This window comes from Monodelphis domestica, chromosome 4 (genome assembly GCF_027887165.1).
Source record: "Monodelphis domestica isolate mMonDom1 chromosome 4, mMonDom1.pri, whole genome shotgun sequence".
NCBI classification, from domain to species: Eukaryota; Metazoa; Chordata; class Mammalia; order Didelphimorphia; family Didelphidae; genus Monodelphis; species Monodelphis domestica.
In genome coordinates, this window is record NC_077230.1 from 9,069,357 (window position 1) to 9,088,046 (window position 18,690).

At 38.2% G+C, this 18,690-nt stretch overlaps 1 protein-coding gene and 1 long non-coding RNA gene across 6 annotated transcripts in view; one reads left to right on the forward strand and one right to left on the reverse strand.

Moving 5' to 3' along the window:
• Positions 1 to 18,690, forward strand: part of SLC37A1 (solute carrier family 37 member 1) — a 183,831-nt gene that overhangs the window by 41,591 nt on the left and 123,550 nt on the right. Inside the window, exons 1-2 of one of the 5 annotated variants that reach the window (XM_007493189.3) lie at positions 2,416 to 2,719; positions 17,539 to 17,789. In XM_007493189.3, coding sequence (XP_007493251.2) covers positions 17,734 to 17,789 — 56 coding nt within the window. In that variant the 5' untranslated portion in view covers positions 2,416 to 2,719; positions 17,539 to 17,733. Of the gene's footprint in view, positions 1 to 2,415; positions 2,754 to 3,292; positions 3,400 to 17,538; positions 17,790 to 18,690 lie in introns of those variants that run through there. The other 4 variants (XM_007493188.3, XM_056826007.1, XM_016433143.2 and 1 more) reach the window with 4 other exon arrangements.
• Positions 1,907 to 3,254, reverse strand: LOC130458937 (uncharacterized). The gene is made up of 2 exons (XR_008918285.1): positions 3,031 to 3,254; positions 1,907 to 2,434 (listed from the first exon to the last, which is right to left on the reverse strand). It is a non-coding gene; the product is annotated as an uncharacterized LOC130458937 (long non-coding RNA).

Consider the following 18,690-nt stretch of genomic DNA (forward strand, 5'->3'; position numbering starts at 1 on the left):
AAAAAAAGTTCCTTGATTTACAAATTCCATTTTTCTACTTCCTGAGATACCTTAAGGCCATGTAACAAAATGTAAAAATGCTGAACTTGGTATCAAAAAAGACTTGGGTGAAAAGCACCTTCAAAGTAACCTTTGGCAAGTCTAGAGCATCAGCTCATTCATTTGTAAAATAAGATTAATGATAGCTATCAGATTGACCTCACAAGGCTATTTTGAGGACGAAAAGAAGTAATGTGTGTACAGATAAGCACTTAATCTATTTTAAAGCAATCTATCTATTTATGGCTAGAGGTCAACAAGCATTGAAGTTCCTACCACGTGACAGGTACTGTGCCTATCACTGAGGATACAAAAAAAGACCAAACAAAACAAACATCTCAAGTCTAAAGAGGAAAACCTCAAACAATTGCATTCTGATAAGTATATACAGGATAAATCAGAGATAATGAACAAAAGGAAAATGCTAACATTTAGAGATATCAGAAAAGACTTATAAAAGGTAAGATTTTCTCTCAAACTTGAAGGACCTTTACCCAGTCATATGGTAGTTTCTTCTTCTTTTTTTGTTATCAACAAAAGCACAAAATCTTTCATTCTGTTGATTAACATTGATCTTAACTCTTTTGTGATACTGTTAGCTGACAGTACCTACCATTTGTAAGTCAAAGGGGTGTTGGAAATGTTAAATGAATTATATGAAAGCCCTTAAGTTTGGTATTATATTTTGTATATAAAGTAGTATATGAAGGAGAGGAGGGATGGGACCATCTTTAAGAGGACTGAAAGAATCTTTTGGCTCAACTTCCAAGTGTGACACTTTTTTTCTAGTGTGTCTGTGGTCAAGTCACAGGCTTATTGATTCTCAATTTATTTGTTTGTAATATGAGAATTTTAAAAATCACTAACACTATGCTACTGTAGGAATTGCAATTTGCCAATAATAATAATGAGCTCAGAAACTATCAATCAGGGTTCACTACATAGGGGTAAAGGGAAGGAGCCATCTGGCAGAGCAATATATTCAATCAGAGAGAGCCATGGAATTGAAACAGATGCTGTTTAGCTGAAGGAGAAACAAAGACAAATTCTTAGTGAAATTTACTTCGTCTTTCTTCAAAACATTCACAATGTTGAAAGTGGAGAATTAACATTTTAACCCTAAAGATTCCCAACAAAACTTAAGAGTTTGGGGATTATTTTTGTTTTCATCTCACCTATGTTTTCCAAAAGATCCCTCCGCCTCCCTTCCAAAAGAGCCATCCCTTTTAACAATCATTTAAAAAAGAATGGAGCACTGGAGACAAAAACTAACCAATATAGCAACCATACAATGTTACAGAGAGAGTTTTACCCCTGTGGTTCTCTCACTTTGGTAACAAGAAGTAAATTCCCCTCTGTCTCCTTTAACGACTAGTTTGGTCACAATTTCCCAGTATTCCATTTCATTTGTCTATTGTTGTTTTTCCATTTCCATTGTTGTAATCACTGTTTATAGCCCAACCATTTCTGTCTTTCCTGGACTCTCTTTTTCACTCTATTCGCAGTGTTTTAAGGCTCATTAAATTCATGTGCTAGGATTTGTTTAGCCATTCCCCAGTGGAATGAGTTTGTGCTGCTATAAATATTTTGCTGTAGCTCGATCCATCCCTAGAATCCCTTCTAGGGAGAGGCTGAAGCTAGTGAATCTCGAGTTTGGGCATTCTGAGCTGCAGTAGGCTAAGCTGGTGGAGTGTCCACGTTAAACTTAGCATGGATGTGGTGAGCCTCTGGGAGCAGACGCCAGGTTATCTGTGGAAGGGCAAACGGCTCGACTCAGAGCTCTCAGCGAGTAGCCCCTATACTTAGCGGGGAGGCTCATCGCTAGAATAAACAAAGGAACGAATGAATAAATGAAGTGAAACAGAAATGTCGGTGTATATGAATTTATTCGGCCCTTCGTATCCTCAGCCGCTTATTACTCTGGGTCCAAACACGGGAACCTCCCGCCTTGAGCATCCTATTAATAGTGCGCCTTCCGCGGTCGGTTTACAACCTTCCTGACAAAATGACTGCTCCCCCGTTTTGGCTTTTTCCTCAGTTTGCTGGGTGTGCAGTGAAACTTGGGAGCTGATTGGATTTGCATTTTCCCTAGGGGGGATTCTAAAGCAATCTTTCGTGTGGTTCGAGCTTGCGATTGTGCTTTGGAGAATTGCTCAAGGACTTCATGTCTACGTTACTCTAGTGCTAGTTTCCAGTTCTCTGTGGTGATAGTTGTGAAGGACTGGGTGAGACTAGCAGGAATTCGTCGAGCTTCTTTGTTTGTATTGAACAGCCAGTGGCTCTCTGGGTTTGAAAGCTGGTCGAGCAAGTGCTGGGGTGGGGGTTACGTGGGGAGGGAGGAGGAAGAGGCGAGCCAGGCTGAGCACGCTCCGGTAGGCGCTGACGTCTTAGAGACCTGCAGAAATAGAATGAAAGTGAAAGGGGTGAGAGGAGGCAGACCCTGGCCGAAGCGGCTCCTGCCTGCCACCTCAGTCACTCCAGGAAGTATCAGGACAGCAGGAAATGCCCGTGTACGTGAAAACTGTTTGGCTGCTAGGAGAGAAGCGATTATTGGTCGCCCGTAGGTAAGGTTGGAGAGGGGCTGCCGAAGTGTCGCCGGCGTTCGGCTTGCTACGCTATTATGACCTTGCCTTTGGGAGAGGTCGGTGTTCAGCCCGGCCAGCGTGGGTAGGGATCCGAGGTATGGAGGACCGTCCTTTTTTCCTGAAAGTAAGGTGGGCTGGAAGCTGCCGAAGGAAGCAGCTTAGTCTGTTTTGCTGCCTTGGATGCAAGAGCTTTTCCGATGCACCTGCTACTAGTTGTATGAATGGAAGCGGAGGCGGGGGCGGGGGGAGGGGGAGAAAACCGAAGAGAATTGCCAGAGTGCCAGTGAGGAGGAGGAAGGAGGCTCTGTTCTACTCCAGCTCTACTGGAGGGGACTGTTTTTTTAGGGAGAAAGTGAGGAGTCCCTGGAGCTCTTTTCCACATTCGTCCTTTCTCGCCTCTCCTTACCGTGGAGGGCGAGGTTAGAAAGGTGGAGTGTAGGGGGTGGAGGTTGAAATGAAGGGTTCTGCTTCGTACCAAAAGGTGAAATGAAAAGGGTGGCGGAAGAGGAGGAGATTTAGGGAGAAGTGGGGACTGTAGTGGTGAAGCCTGAGAGCTGCTGCTGCTGCTGCTGCTGCCACCAGTTCCAGGCTAGGGCTCCTCTGTGACATCCTAGAGAAGGTCGCCCCAGCCCAGAGCCCCGCCCTAGGAGACTAGGTGGGAACACCTTGCCCCTGATCAGATAGGGAACTCGGGAGCCACAGCCCAGCATCCAAAGTGTGCTGTAGGAGATTTGGGGCTAAGTGAATTTTACACCGCCAGCTCTCCTTGGGCGAGGTGGGGGGGGTATTTGTGTGGGTTTGGGGAAGGGAAAAAAAGGAATTCTGGGGTGCATGTTCAAGTGGGATATTCGAACCATCCTGCGTATTTCATACGTTTTGTCTGTCTTGAGGAACTGACTGTTTTTAGACTATTTTCTTTAACTGAAGTATTTGAAAGGATTGGATGCTAGGTCGAAAGGTGTTCATGCTGATCCCCAGCTCCAAAGTTCCCAGAGTTTAGTAAGTTGTATTGGGAAGGTATGGGTAAAGGGGAAGGAAGAAAACCTTGAGTCTTGCTACCTGTTGCAAGTGAAGATGACCAATGAATTTTGTGAATGGTCACTGGGGCCATTCTCGTTCAACTCAATGATCTCCTGCTCTTGGTCTCCTTGGTCGTTTAGGGGTTGGAGTCTTCCGGAATTCTGACAGTTGTGGGTTTTGAATGAATGGCCACTTAGTGACTTTATTAATGGCCACTGTTGTATAGGAGGTCTGATCATATATTAGAAGGGTTCAGATTTCATCCTGAAAGCAGAATTAGAAGTAAAGATGGAGGAGGAGCTAGCTCACTGAAATTTGTATTTTTTAAGTGATTGTCTCCCAGCTTTATAATCAGTCCTATGTAGCAGTTTGGGCGAACTGATGAAACACATTCACCTCAAATCAAGCACTGTGCCAGGCACACAGGGGATACATAGGCAAAAATGAAAGAGCACATGCCCTTAAGGAGCTTGAATTTTATTGGGGGAAATACCTGTGCACAGAGAAGTAAGAATAAAATGTATAATGGTATTTCAATATGATGTTATATTTATGTAAACATACTGTTTTTTTTTTTATTAAACCCTTACCTTCCATCTTGGAATCAATACCGTGTATTGATTCCAAGGCAGAAAAGTGGTAAGGGTTAGACAATGGGGGTCAAGTGACTTGCCCAGGGTCACACAGCTGGGAAGTGTCTGAGGCCAGATTTGAACCTAGGACCTCCCATCTCTAGGCCTGGCTCTCAATCCACTGAGCTACCCAGCTGCCCCCCATACTGTTTTTTAAAGAAAGTTCAAGGATGAGAATACTAACAACCGGAAAATCAGGCTTCATGTAAGAAGTACCTGAACTACACTTAGAAAGAACTAGAGTTTCTAATGCAGGCAAAGGGATGAAGAATCATTTATGCCAAAACTCTGAATTGGGGGATGGAGAATAGTGAGGAGGCCAGTTTGATGGGAACACAAAATGTGTAAAAGAAAATACTGTGAAATAAGATCAGAAAGGAAAATAAGGTATTTTAGCTATTGACTGTTAAAGTCAAGTTTTTTAGACATTGTTTAACTGACCTTATATTAGGTGTTTCTTATTGCTTTAAACAACATAGGACTTTGACAATTCTCTTCTAAGTGAAAGCAAATAGGTCTACTGTGGATTAAACTTCGGAAAGTGTACAATTAATATGAGTTCAAATTCAACAAATATATTTTAAGTGTGCACTGTAAGCAAGACATTGTGTTAAAGAGATGATATAGATGGAGGAATAAAGGGGGAAGGGTGGGGAGAAACATGTAAGCTGGGCCTTGGTTAGAAAAAAAATGTCAGTAGGCAAAAATGGACTGGGAGAACTTTGCTCTATCAATCAACATACTTTTGTTAAGCACCACTATATGCAAGTCATTGTGTTTAGAACTGTGAGTACAAAGATAAAAAGGAAACACATTCTTGTTTTCATGAAGTTCTATGGGGGAGTCATTTGTAAATACATAAAAATAAATACAAGGTCATTTTATGGATAAGAGAAAAAGACAGTAGCTCCTGTGGGAGGGGATCAGGAAATTAGGTCAATAAGCATTTATTAAGTGTCTACTATATACACTACTTTAGCTTTTCCAAATATTTTTAATTCTTCCTCAGACCACCCCATAACTCCTCCTCTGTCTACATCCTCAGCTGAGAATCCTTCCTTTTAAACTGATAAATTTAGTTCACCCTTCTGTCTACACATTGCATATCATTCAGTTACCTTCCCCCACTCTCTTCATTTTTCTCTCACCTGAAGAGGTAGCCCTTCTCTTTCACAGTGATTTCTTTCCATCATCATCTTCAAATTTTCACTTTATCATCTTTATTCTCTTACGAATCATCAATCTTTTCCTGCTTACTGGCTGCTTCCATACTGCTTAAAAACATGCCCATGGCATCCCTACAATAAAAAACAAATAAAAAAAAACCCAACCTCTAACATGAATCCATCTCTGCTGGCTATCACCCCATTTCCCTTCTCTTATTTGTGACTTAACTCCTTAAGTTAAAACTGTCTACAATCAGTACCCCCATGTTCTTTTCGGTCACTCTCTTCTTAACTCTTTGTAGTCTGATCTATCATCATTAAAATGAAATGGTTCTTTCCAAAATTACCAATCAACCCCTCTTTTTTAAACTATTTTTTTAGTCAGCAAAAATATGCACTCTCCTCACATCCCTAATTTGAAAGTGAAAGAAAATGAAATTCCCATTATAAATATGTATAGTCAAACAAACGAAATTTCCACATGGGTCATGTTCAGAAGAAAATGTGTATAGATATTTACACATATATATGTACACACACATATAAGTGTATATTATATATGTACACATATATAATGATGTGCTCTTATTCTTTTACCTTTATATCAGGAAGTGGGTAGCATGGAACTGTGGTTGCCCATTGATCAGTTCCTAATTCTTCCAAAATTGGTTTGGTTTTTTTTGGTGCAATATTGTTCTTCTGTTTCTGTTTACTTCACTCTGTTTCATTTCATAGAAGTCTTCCTAGGTTTCTCTGGGACTCTACCCTTCATCATTTCTTGCCACATAATACTATTTTTATCACTTTTATATACCATTATTTTCTCAACCATTTTCCAATTTGAGTATCCCTTCATATCCTTATTCTTTGTCACTTCAAAAAGAGCTATAAGTATTTTGTACATCATTGGAAATTTCTTCCCACTTTATCTCCTATTTCCTTATTGAGTAAAATGTATTTTGAATCTAACTGTGTGTTTTCTTCTCCCTTTTGATTATTTCAAAGAATGAGGATTCAGTATTTATTCCCCACACCTTCTTCTCTATCTGTATATACTCTTTATCTGTGCATCCTGATTACATGAGAAAAATTTCCCTAATTTTCCTTTCCTCTCCTTTGCCCCCAGCATAATCCTCTTATTCTTTCTCTCTATTCTTCTTTTAAGATCCCCAGTATATCAGAACCATTTGGTGTAAATCCACTTCTCAGTCTGCCTAGGATTTGTTGACCTGGAACTAGATTGTAGGTGACAAAGCTGCCATTTGGCACCTGTTCCTGTACCCTGCATACAATACCTGTAAAAGGGAATTCTTTGTTCTCTCTGATTTTACACTTGTGAAAGGGAATCCTTTATTCCCTTTGTCTATTTTGAGTTAACACTTTGGTTAACAATAACTTAAGCACCTCTACTTAGTACCTCCTAGACTATGAAGACAGGATTAACTCTCCTTTGTCTACTTTTGAATTGAATCAACAAAAGCTTGAATACCTTACTTAGCACTAGGTGGAGGAGCTCTCCACCCTTTCAACTCAGTCAGCCAGGAAATGAGAATTCACACCTCAGTAAGCAAGGAATCTGTGAACTCTTTTGTTGAGTTCTCACGTCTCCAGAAGGTGAGAAGTGGTTCCCACAAACACTGCCCCCTGGGCAGTGCTGGGCAATTTGGAAGCTATGATTAACCTTTGTGAAAAGGGGAAGGGACAAGATGCCACTATAAAAGGCCCTAAATTCCTGGGGCTAAAGAAATGGGCTCCAAGAAGGAAGTCAGCTTGAAGAAGGTCTATTCAAAGAAGAAAATTGGCCTCAGGAGTCACTTTCAGTTTAGACATTGTCTTGAGCTGCCTCTTGGAGGGAACTTGGGTGAGTGGATAGCTGGCTTTCTCTTCCTATCTTCTGGAGAGAATTTAATTCTGGTTGAAGATCAACAAGTCCTGTCTGAGTTGAGCACCAGAGCATTATAGCATTAGTTACTTACAAGCTAATGTTTTCTCTACCTTCTGTATTTCTCTGCTTTCACCCTTTCCACCCCTTTTGTAAATAAAACCTATTAAAGTCATTTCGACTTTGAGCAATATTTGAATTGGCAACCACCATTATTGTTTATAATCTTCACATATTTTAGTCAAACCATTAAAATTTAATTCTTACATACCCCTACATGTAGCTGGGACCTTCCACTTGTCCTGATGCACAGCCTCTCTCTGGATGCCTCTTAGAGAGTTCTCTGTAATGTACTTCTGGCTTCAGTGTTTACAGACTTCCTTACCTAACTCCTTATGCCAGTCTGAGCATAGGATTCAGTCAGGTATGTTTCCTAGGTCTATTTGGAGGAATTTTTTTGTAGAGGGGAAGCTCACTGCAGGAGCTGCTGTAGTGCTTCCTTCTATTCAGCTGTCTTGGTTTTGCCTCCTGAAATTACTTTTTCGTTTATTGTTTTTGTATTTGCTTCTTTGTTCAAATTATATTCCACCGATAAAATGAAGGAGAAAGCCCTAGGCTAAGTACCAAGAAAGACTCAAGTTGTTCATAATAGAAGTGTGCCTCAGACCCCAGGAACTGGTCTCATTTCTAGCTTCTAGTTCAAGCTTCTTGAGAACTGGGGCTGTTTCATTTTTGCCTTTGAATCCTATAAAAATGTATCTATAAAAATGTTTTGTACATGTAAACAATAGATGTTTCCTTGTTTGAAGTCAAACCGGCTACCTTGTAGCTGTCGTGAAAGGAAGTAATAATGAATAATTAAATGAGACTGATAAATTGGAGTTAAAAGTTATAAAAGGGGAGCAGCTAGGTGGCTCAGTGGATGGAGAGCCAGGTCTAGAGATGGGATGTCCTAGGTTCAAATCTGGCCTCAGACACTTCCCAGCTGTGGGACCCTGGGCAAGTCCCTTCACCCCAATTGCCCAGCCATTAACCACTCTTCTGCCTTGGAGCCAATATTGGCTCCAAGACAGAAGGTAAGGGTTTAAAAAAAAAGTTATAAAAGGCTTTAAATGCCAAACAAAGGAGTATGAATTTAATCCTAGGTAATAGGGAGCCATTGGATTTTATTGAGCAAGGGAGTGACATGGTCATACCTGTTTTTTCAGACAATCACTTTGGCAACTGATAGATTGGACAAAGGAGCAACCTGAGGTGAGGGGAACATTTAGGTGGAAGGCTGTTGCATTAGCACAGGCAAAAGATTATGACGGCCTGGATTAAGATAGTGGCTAGCAGCATGGGCAGAAAAAAGGGAATAATTCGGAAGAGAAATTCTTAAGATTTGACAACTGCTTGGAGATGTGGGATAAGAGGGCATGAGGAGTGCTGTATGACGTGAAGGTTTTATATATGGGTTAATGGAATGGATGGTAACACTGCAAGTTTGAAAAAGGAGTCATTTGGGGAGGAAATACAATGAATTCTTTTTAGACTTGTTGAATTGGCGATGCCTATGGGAAATCCAGCTTAAAATATTTAGTAAGACAATGGTGCCTGGGGCATCTGGACAAAGATTTCCTGTACAAAGGCATAGGAGAAAAATGAATTTCAATGGAGCTTAGTATACATGGAGAGGAATATTATGAAAGGAAGTGAGATAGGTATATTTGAGCCAGAAGAAAGGCCTTGAATAGTAGACTGAATTGACATTTTATTTGCTCAGTAGCAGGGAACCATTGGAAGGTGTTTCAATAAGAGAATGACTTGGATGAGACAATAATAGCTCCTTGTTTTCTGTAGGATAAAGTACAACATTTTCAGCCTAACATTTAAGGTCCTTCATCATCTGGCTCCAAGCTGTGTTTATTTTTTTAAATAGATTTTTTATTTTTAAGTTTAAATTTTTAAATAGTTTTAATGATTATTTTAATTTAATTTAATTTTTTAAAAACCCTTACTTTTCCATCTTAGAATCAATACTGTATATTGGCTCCAAGGGAGAAGAGTGGTATGGGCTAGGCAGTGGGGGTTTAAGGGACTTGCCCAGGGTCACACAGCTAGGAAGGGTCTGAGGCCAGATTTGAACCCAGGACCTTCCATCTCTAGACCTGGCTCTCAATCCACCGAGTCACCCAGCTGCCCCCTTTTAATAATTATTTTAAAAACATTGATGTCATTTCCAAATGTTTCCCCGCTCCTTTCTCTTTCTCAAATATAGTTAAACAAAACGGGTACACTGGCTTCATCTAACTATGCACTTCTTATTTTTACTTATCTTTTATCTATTTAAGAAGGAAGGGAAGTACATTTTACTGTCAGGCATCTGATATGTAAATTTACTGCACTAATCATAGCTCTAGTTGTCCATAGTTTAGTTACTGTGCAAATTATTTCTTGGTTCTGTGTATTTTATACTAGATCAATTCAAGTATTTTATCTCTGAATTGTTCATATCTGTGATTTATTGCTGCTTTGGAGTCTGTGAACAGTGTTCTAGGTCTAGTCCTTCACACTTCCTACCTGGGTAACCTTAGGCAAGTCGATCAATAAAATTTGTTTTTACTGCCCACAAAGTGACTAACTCTTAGCCATTCACGGAGGTTACTAAGAGAGAGAGAAGACAGTCCCAATTCATCTGTAAGGTGAGAGGATTGATTTCTAGTTCTGCCTAGGATCCCAGAGCAGTGATGGCAAATCTTTTAGAGACAGAGTGCCTAAATTTCTGCCTGTGAACCGCCTACCTTACCCCAGACGGGAGAGTGAGGAAGTGCTCCCATTGGGCTGCTGGGCAGAGGGGCTGCTGATGTGAGAAATGTCCTCAGGTGTGGTAGAGAGGGGGAGGAAAGCAGCCCCCTCTGGCATATGTGCCATAGGTTCACCAGCACAGTAGAGTATGGAATTTTCCTCCTGTTTTCAGGTGGGTCTCTTAAGTCTTGTCAGCACCTCTCTCATGACACGAAGGGCAAGAAGGTCTTCTTGATCATGTCATCAAAGAGACTGGACTGGCAACAGTGCATCCAGCTATGAGCTGAAAGATGACAGACTAGCTACATTGATTTGTTGATCACTTTGGGCCAGAAAGAAGGGTAGTTTCTCCCTTTTGCAAAGAACTTCTGGCACAGAAGAAAGTTCCATACAACTTAGGTGAACTTCATGAGGACTGTAAGAAAGAAGAAAAAGGAATCTCATTGAACCAAGAGCTGTGCATTACTCCTCTGCCAAAAATGTTCTCTAAGTATGAATCTGATTTCCCATGATCTTGGCATATATATTTTAGGAGATAATATCTTGGACTTGAGAGTGGATTTTTTTTGAATAAATTATTCTTACTCTGCCATTTCAGTAAACAGCTTTTTCTAAAAGCTAAGTCTGGCTGGCTGGTATTCAATGGCAAGTATACTAATCTTATGAATAATTGCACCATGGAAATATCCTCTCTGGGGTACCTCTAATACACAACAGCTGAGTAGTAGCTGCTGTCTGGAGACATGGTCCACCAATGAGAGTGGGAATTGGTGAAAGTAACCCTGGTTAGTATGCTACAAATGGAAGAGAGAACTTTCAAGCATTCCTGATGAAAAGACCAGGGCTGAGCCAAAACTATGGAATTCAAACACAGGAGTCAAGGAAAAATCTAGAAAGATAAATACATTCAAACAGATGGAAAGGACCATATAATGATCAAGGATTTGTGTTCTATAAGAATATAAATCTCCATACAAGGAGAGATGAATCAAATATTTCTTCAGAACTTTCATGTCTTCCGTATTCAAGGAGGGGATTAAATAAGATAAGCAAGGGAAAAGGCTCTGGAGCTGTTGTGTTCTGATATTATAAAATACAGGAAAGGGAAGGAGAAAAAAGAATACACCAGTTAATAATGGAGGAAAAGGAGGAAGTTTACTATTTCTCGTATGTAGGCAGATTCAAAGAGCATGTAACTACAGAGGAAGAGTTGGGGATGCAAACATTAGGTGAATCTCACTTTTATCTGTATTGTGCCCAAGAATGTTTGAACACACATACACTTACATGGAGAAAGAAGTTGGTATCAGAATACATTCAACTTAATGGGAATCAGGGTAGGGCAAGGAGAGGGCAGACAATTTAAGGAGCTCTGTGTCACAGTGAATAATCACCAAAAAAAATTGTCAATTTTGGAGTATGACTCATGAAAGGGGAATTAAAAATGGGGGTGGAGAAGAAAGGGTAAGACCAAGTGATTGCAATCTGAGCAAGGAGAAAAGAGGCAAGGCAGTAAACTGGAAACAGATTGTTCCAATTATACATTATTAGCACAAAACGTACTACCCTTTCTTAACTGTCTTCTTTGTAAAGAAGGAAACATGGGACAAAGAGAGAAAAAAGAAGAGGATAGTCTGGCTGGGGGAGGGGGATACATGTCAGTGAATGATAAGCCTTTAATGTGAATAGAATGAATCCACTAATAAGTGAGAAAGAATAGGCAAATCAGTTACAATGCAGAAATATACAATATGTTGTACTTGAAAAAGAAAAATAATCTAACAAAAGGATTTTTAAAATAAAAAAGATTAGGCCCCTAAATAGAATTCTACCAAAGTTAGGCATGATAGATATTTGGCAATTATTGACTGGGATAATATATATTCAGCTTTTCATGATACCTGTGCAAATATTTGCCATCTCTATTAGGTCACAAAAAAGGGAAATCTTATATTTCTAAACACTTTTATCAACAAGAGTGAAAGGATAAATCGATAGGTTAGTCATGCAACTAAAAAAAATAAAAGCAAAAAAATAAAAAATGTCAAAAATGGAAATTCTAAAAATAAAATATTTGTAAATTTTGAAAACAAAATTTAAAAAAGAATTGTTACATTAATATAAAACTAAGAACTTTATTTTTTAAAAGCTAATAAAAATAAATTGTTAATTAATCCAATTTGGAGGCAGCTACATGGTATAGTGGATAGAGAACTAAGTCTGGGGTTGAAGACCTGAGTTCAAAACCAGCCTCAGATACTATCTGCATGACCCTGGGCAAATCACTTAACTCTTTTCTTTTCTCCTCAATTTCCTCATCTATAAAATGAACTGGAGAGGGAAATGGCAAACTACTCAAATATCTTTGCCAAGAAAACTCCACAATGGGGATCAGGCATACTTCTATACAATTGAAAATGATTGAACAATCTGATTTTAAAAAGAAGAAAATTTCCATCATCACAAATGGTCTTCTATAAAAAAGGGAAAAGAACCTCTTGCACAAAAATATTTATAGCTGCTCTTTTTTTTTTTTTGAAAAATTTATTTAGTCAATTTATAACATTATTCCTTGGTTATAAGAATCATATTTTTTCCCTCTCTCCCCTCCCCCCACCCCTTCCCATAGCTGACTCACAATTTCATTGGGTAATTCATGTGTCCTTGATCAGAACCTATTTCCCTGTTGTTGGTGTTTGCACTAGGATGTTCATTTAGAGGCCATATCCCCCTCGACTCATGTATTCGAGCAGTTGTTTTTCTTTAGTGTTTTTACTCCCACAGTTTTTCCTCTGAATGTGGATAGTGTTCTTTTTCATAGATCCCTCCCGGTTGTTCAGAATCACTGCATTGACACTAATGGAGAAGTGCATTACGTTCGATTGTACCGCAGTGTATCAGTCTCTGTGTACAATGTTTTCCTGGTTCTGCTCCTTTTGCTCTGCATCACTTCCTGGAGGTTGTTCCAGTCTCCATGGAATGCCTCCAGTTCATTATTCCTTGAGCACAATAGTATTCCATCACCAACATATACCACAATTTGTTCAGCCATTCCCCAATCATAGGGCATCCCCTCATTTTCCAATTTTTTTGGCACCACAAAGAGCACATATAGCTGCTCTTTTGAGGGTAGCAGAAAATTGGAAATTGAAGGGATGTCTATCAATTGCGGAAGTGGCTGAACAAATTGTGGTATATGTTGGTGGTGGAATACTATTGTGCTATAAGAAATGATAAACAAGATTTCAGAAAAAGCTGGAAAGATCTGCAAGAACTGATGCAGAGTGAAATAAGCAGAATTGGGAGAGCATTGTATACAGTAACAGCAATATTGTATGATGATTATCTGTGAAATTGTGAGTTAATATGTAAAGAGTGAATGTTACCAAATTATTTCTATGCTACGAATATGGTCTTACTTCCTAAACTAGGGAGAGTCAAAATAGAAATAAAACTATAAATCAATTCCTCTAATGAACATTGGAGCAAAAATTTCAAATAAAACTTTAGCAAAGAAGAAATAGAAACCTATTGCAAAGATTCTGTATTATGTTCAAGTTGGATTTATACCAATAATGAAGAACTGTTTCAGTATTTAGGAAAATTATTAACATAAAATTTTGATATTGTAAAAATAAATTTCAGTTGATGGAACATAGAAATCTGAAAGCAAACAAACATGATAGTTTGATATTCAAAAGCCAAAGCACACCCACCAACTATAGGGATAAGGAGCAATTATTTGACCTCCCAAAACACTCGGAAAATTGGAAAGCAGTCAGAATAAATTTAGTTTATAGACCAATATCTCATCCTAGTTTACAATAAGTTTCAAATGTATGAAAAAAATGATCAGGGCATAAAATAACCTTGTACAAACCATGTATAGAGAAAGATTTCTTGGCTAAATAAGGGATAGGGAAGACTATATGAGATTTTAAAAAATGAATGAATTTGATTATATGAAGTTTAAAAGCATTTTAGACAAACAAAATCATTAGAAATTGTTGCCTATGGAAGAGATGTCTCTTAACAGCCATAGAACTTTTTTGAAAGCTGCTAATCTAAGATACCAAATCCAGAAGAGAACAGACTGAAACAAACACAGATACAGTCACTTGAGAGAAGAAGTAGCTTTAAGGAATGAGATCTAGAGCAGTATAGAAGATACCAATCATTCAGAGGAACAAGTCCTGGGATCCCAGCTAAGCGATGCACCCCAAAGTGACATTGCACCCAGGAGGGGCTATATGAAGATTAAGACAGAAAGGACTTCCAGAACCTATAGTACCAGGAGTTGAGTTTCCTTAACTACATGTGAATTATACCAGTGTACTCACTTTTGAGTCCATTCTTCCTGTGAGGGCTACATATATTCAAGGAGGAAGATTTTTATAGCTGCTGTATTTATTATTATATCTTTTAAAACATTTCCTCCCTTATTATTATGAACTTGATAAGCATGAACAAACATGAGCATTTTCACATTCAAAGAACAGAAAAAAGAGGATCACAGATGAATTTGTGAATCTCTATGACAAACACATATATTTTAAGTCTAATATGGTGGTTCCAATACTGCTTTGCTTGTCTGGATTCCATTCTGCATTTTATTTTGTTCTCTTATTTGCATTTTTAGATGATTCATCAATGTTCTTTTTTTCTTTCTTTTTTTGATATGATTATTAACCCTACTTCTTTCCAAAACCCTCCTTTTCAACAAGAAATTATGAAACATTTTTTTCTCCCACCCTCCCCAAGAAGTCAGGTAATATGATATAGCTTGTGCATATATATGTAATATATATAAAATCATATATATTTCTCTGCTTGTCCTATGAAACAAGATGCATTTTGCTTACATTAAAGAAAAATTCATGTCTTGTGTCCCTTGGAATTTTCCTGGATCCTTGCCTTGTTGATAATAGTTCATAGCTAATCATCATATATTATTGTTTTTACCATGTACAATGTTCTCCTGGTTTTGCATCACTTCATATAAGTCTTTCCAGATTTTTTTGTGTCATCTTGTTTGTCATTTCTTATCACACAATAGTATTCCATTACAATGAGATGACACAACTTGTTCAACCATTCCCCAAATGATGGACATCCCTACAGCTTTCAGTTTTTTGCCACCATAAGAAGAGCTGCTATAAATATTTTTAGTTTCCTTACATTTTTACTTCATTACCTTAGGAAATAAACTTAATAAATAAATAAGAAACAGTGGTATTGCTGGGTCAAAAGACAAACAGTTTTTATAACTCTTTGAGTATAATTCCAGATTGCTTTCCAAAGTTGGATCAATTAACAGCTCCACCACATTGTATTAGTGTCTCCATTTTTTCACATTCATTTCAGCATTTGTCATTTTGCCCCTTTATCATTTTAGCTAGTCTGATGAGTGTGAGATGTTATCTGACTTGTTCTGATTTTCATTTCTTTAATCAATAATGATTTAAAGCATTTCCCCATATGTGTATATATAAAGCTTTGATTTCTTCATTCAAAAACTGTATTCATATCTTTTGACCATTTATCAATTGGGGAATGGCTCATATTCTTATGTATTTGGCAAGGTTCTCTATATATTTTAGATATGAGACCTTTATCTGAAATGAGAAACTATCCACAAAATTTCTTCCCCAATTTATTGCTTTCCTTCTAATCTTGACCACATTTGTTTTATTTGTACAAAAACCTTTCAGTTTAATGTATTCAAAATTATCCATTTTATATTTCACAATTTTTCAATCTCTTGTTTATTCATAAATCCCTCTCCTAATAAATCTGATAGGTAATGTTTCCTGTTCTTCTAATTTCTTTATAATGGCTTCCTTTGTACCTAGGTCATTATCCATTTTAATCCTCTCTTGGTAAATGGTTTAAGATGTTGGTCTATTTCAAGTTTCTGCAAAGATGCTTCCATTTTTCCCAATATTTTTTACGAAATAGTGAATTTTTGTTTTAGAAACTTGGATCTATACCTAATTGGTCTACTGGATGATTGTTAATGAGTAGAGCACCCCGTTTAGTGTTCAGACTCAGAGGGTTATCCCTAAGACTTGAGGCAGCAGGCACATTTTAGTGACCTAATCTCTGAGTATGTCTTAGTTGGGGAAGTAATCCTGAGGGAATATTAAACTGGTATATAGAAATGTTGGGGGGGGGGATTTTTATTTAATTAATTTAGAATATTTTTCCATTATAGAAAAGTTATGTTTGTTAATGTTGACAAATTAGAAATTAAAAATCCTAGGGAGGGAGAGGAAGCTGTGTACCTCTACATTATTTCTCTTCTCTGAGTCTCCTTTGAATAAGGTAATATAATTGTTTTTGAGAAAAAGCTCCCCTTGTGATTCATTTGTATTTCCTCCGCTCCTGGTAGGTGACATGTTTCTGGCATTCACCCTCTTTCACAGTTTCTTTCCAGACACTGGCACTTAGTTCAGCTCTTGTCTAGCAGGTATCTATCATTATCTTTCCTATAGGGGACCAAGGATCACAACTGAGTGTGAATATTTCTTCAGATGTCTTTAAGAACACTTCCTTAGACATCCTGAAAGAGTTTCTTTTTGACTTGACATTAGTTTATGGGGAGTTTATAGTTAGTTCTGACACCTCTTCTGCAAAGTCAATAGGACTTCCCACTTTGTGTCAGTGTCTCATATTAAATCTTGGGAGTTTGTAGAGTGACGTCCTGGCTTCTTCCTATTCTTTTGTTGTTTTCCTTTTTAAATTTTTTTTTCTATTGTGATGCAAACTACTCTAGAGTTGCTTTTGTAACTCTCCAAAATGGAGAATGGAGTAAAGGGTAGAAGCCATTTGTTTGCTACTTCTTCATGAGATTATGTATAAAAACACTTTACCCCCAATTTCAACTTATTTTTTTCTAGAATAACATTTCTTATGTTACCTCCAGTAAATCTAGAGTGATTTTGACATTTTTTCACTTTTGATTTGTGATAGTATAAGTCCAAGGGACATTTAACATCCATACAGATGAGTTTTTAAAAAAATGTTTACTGTAGTAATAAGGTGCTTTAAAAAATGATCTGGCCATAATCTTAGCTAAATAAGATTTTATGGCTAAAGAAAGACCTAAATCAAGTTTCTTTTTTCTCAGATCATAATACTCTACCTTGGAAAGTGATGTGGGCACAATGAAAAAAAGATTTAGAAAGTAGATTCAATTACAGGAGCTCTGAGAGAATGCCTTTTAGCCAAAATTTGATGATTCCTGGGGGATTCTTATCTGACATTTCTGCTATATTGGAAGTGGAATTTGAATTATGACATTGGGGAAGAGCACAAGGTGTCAGTTAGGTGGGAAATAGTAACAAGATTTGTTTGTCCACCCACCACCGCAAAACTCACTCTTGTTAAGATGCTTGAATTTTCATAACCTTTCATTCTCCTTTTAGAGTGCAGAAACCTCACCTGGGAGAAGAACAAGGCTGGAGAACAAGATATCCAAAAGGACACCTACTCAGCAGGACCTTTTTTACGGAGACTTTTCAACACCCCGAATAGGAGGGATAATTTGGATCAAGAGGCAGACATCATCTTGTAAACCATTCCATTTTGTGACCTAAACTCTGTGATCAGTTGTGTGGTAAATGGCTTCACTCCCTACCGGAATCCGGCTTATCACTTCATTCACAAGGGATCAATGGTAAGTTCTGGGTGACTCTGATTTATCTTTGTAGTCCAAACTTTCCAAATGTCAAACGTTTTTAGTGTCAAAAATTTTACAAACACTACATGGTCGTAGTTTTCATATTTGTATCTGTTGATTGAGGAATACATAATGGCAGAAAGCTACTCTGAATGTTTGAAAACAAGCTTGTTTTAATAATAACATCTACATACATTTGAGAATTTGATTATGTATTTTTGCATGAAACATTCTTTTGTCTGGATATAGCATGGTTACTCACATGTAGATTTCTTCACAGGGTGCAGTTTCTTTGAATTTCCCACCAGTCAAAGGCTGGGAACCACCGGTCAAATGCCATGCTTAGACGTTGGGGCCCAAATGCTGCAAGGGCACTTGGGACGTTAGCCAATTTTTTTCATTTTCCGTTTTGTAACTTTCTGGTTTTACCTAAGTACCATCTCTTCTGGATAGACCAACTTCCATTTAAACCTGAACTTGTCCCCCCAAGGCTGTTGTTAGGGAACACTACGGGTGGCTGAGTATGAGTGTACTTTGTAGCTCACAAACCCTACCTAGAGAACGTTCCCTTAACGTCCTTCCTAGAGATAAGCTGGTTATTAAATTGGCAAAGTAGAAACAGTACATAAAAAACATTCCTTCAAAATATGAGATACATTCTCCCCCAAATAGATAAGCTCTCTGTGGGAAGGCTGGCTATTGATAGTAAAGCACACAGGCTGCTCATTCCTTTGGTACTACTGTTGTCCCCAAGACTTTTCTCTCCTGGAGACTCCCTCTAAGGCATCGCATCTTTATAGGGTGGGATATTCCCAAGGTCTAATCTCTACAGCTCCACTCTTGATTGCTGTTACTAGCCCTCTTTTCAATCCTGAAGCATCATCTTTAGCCTTAGCTT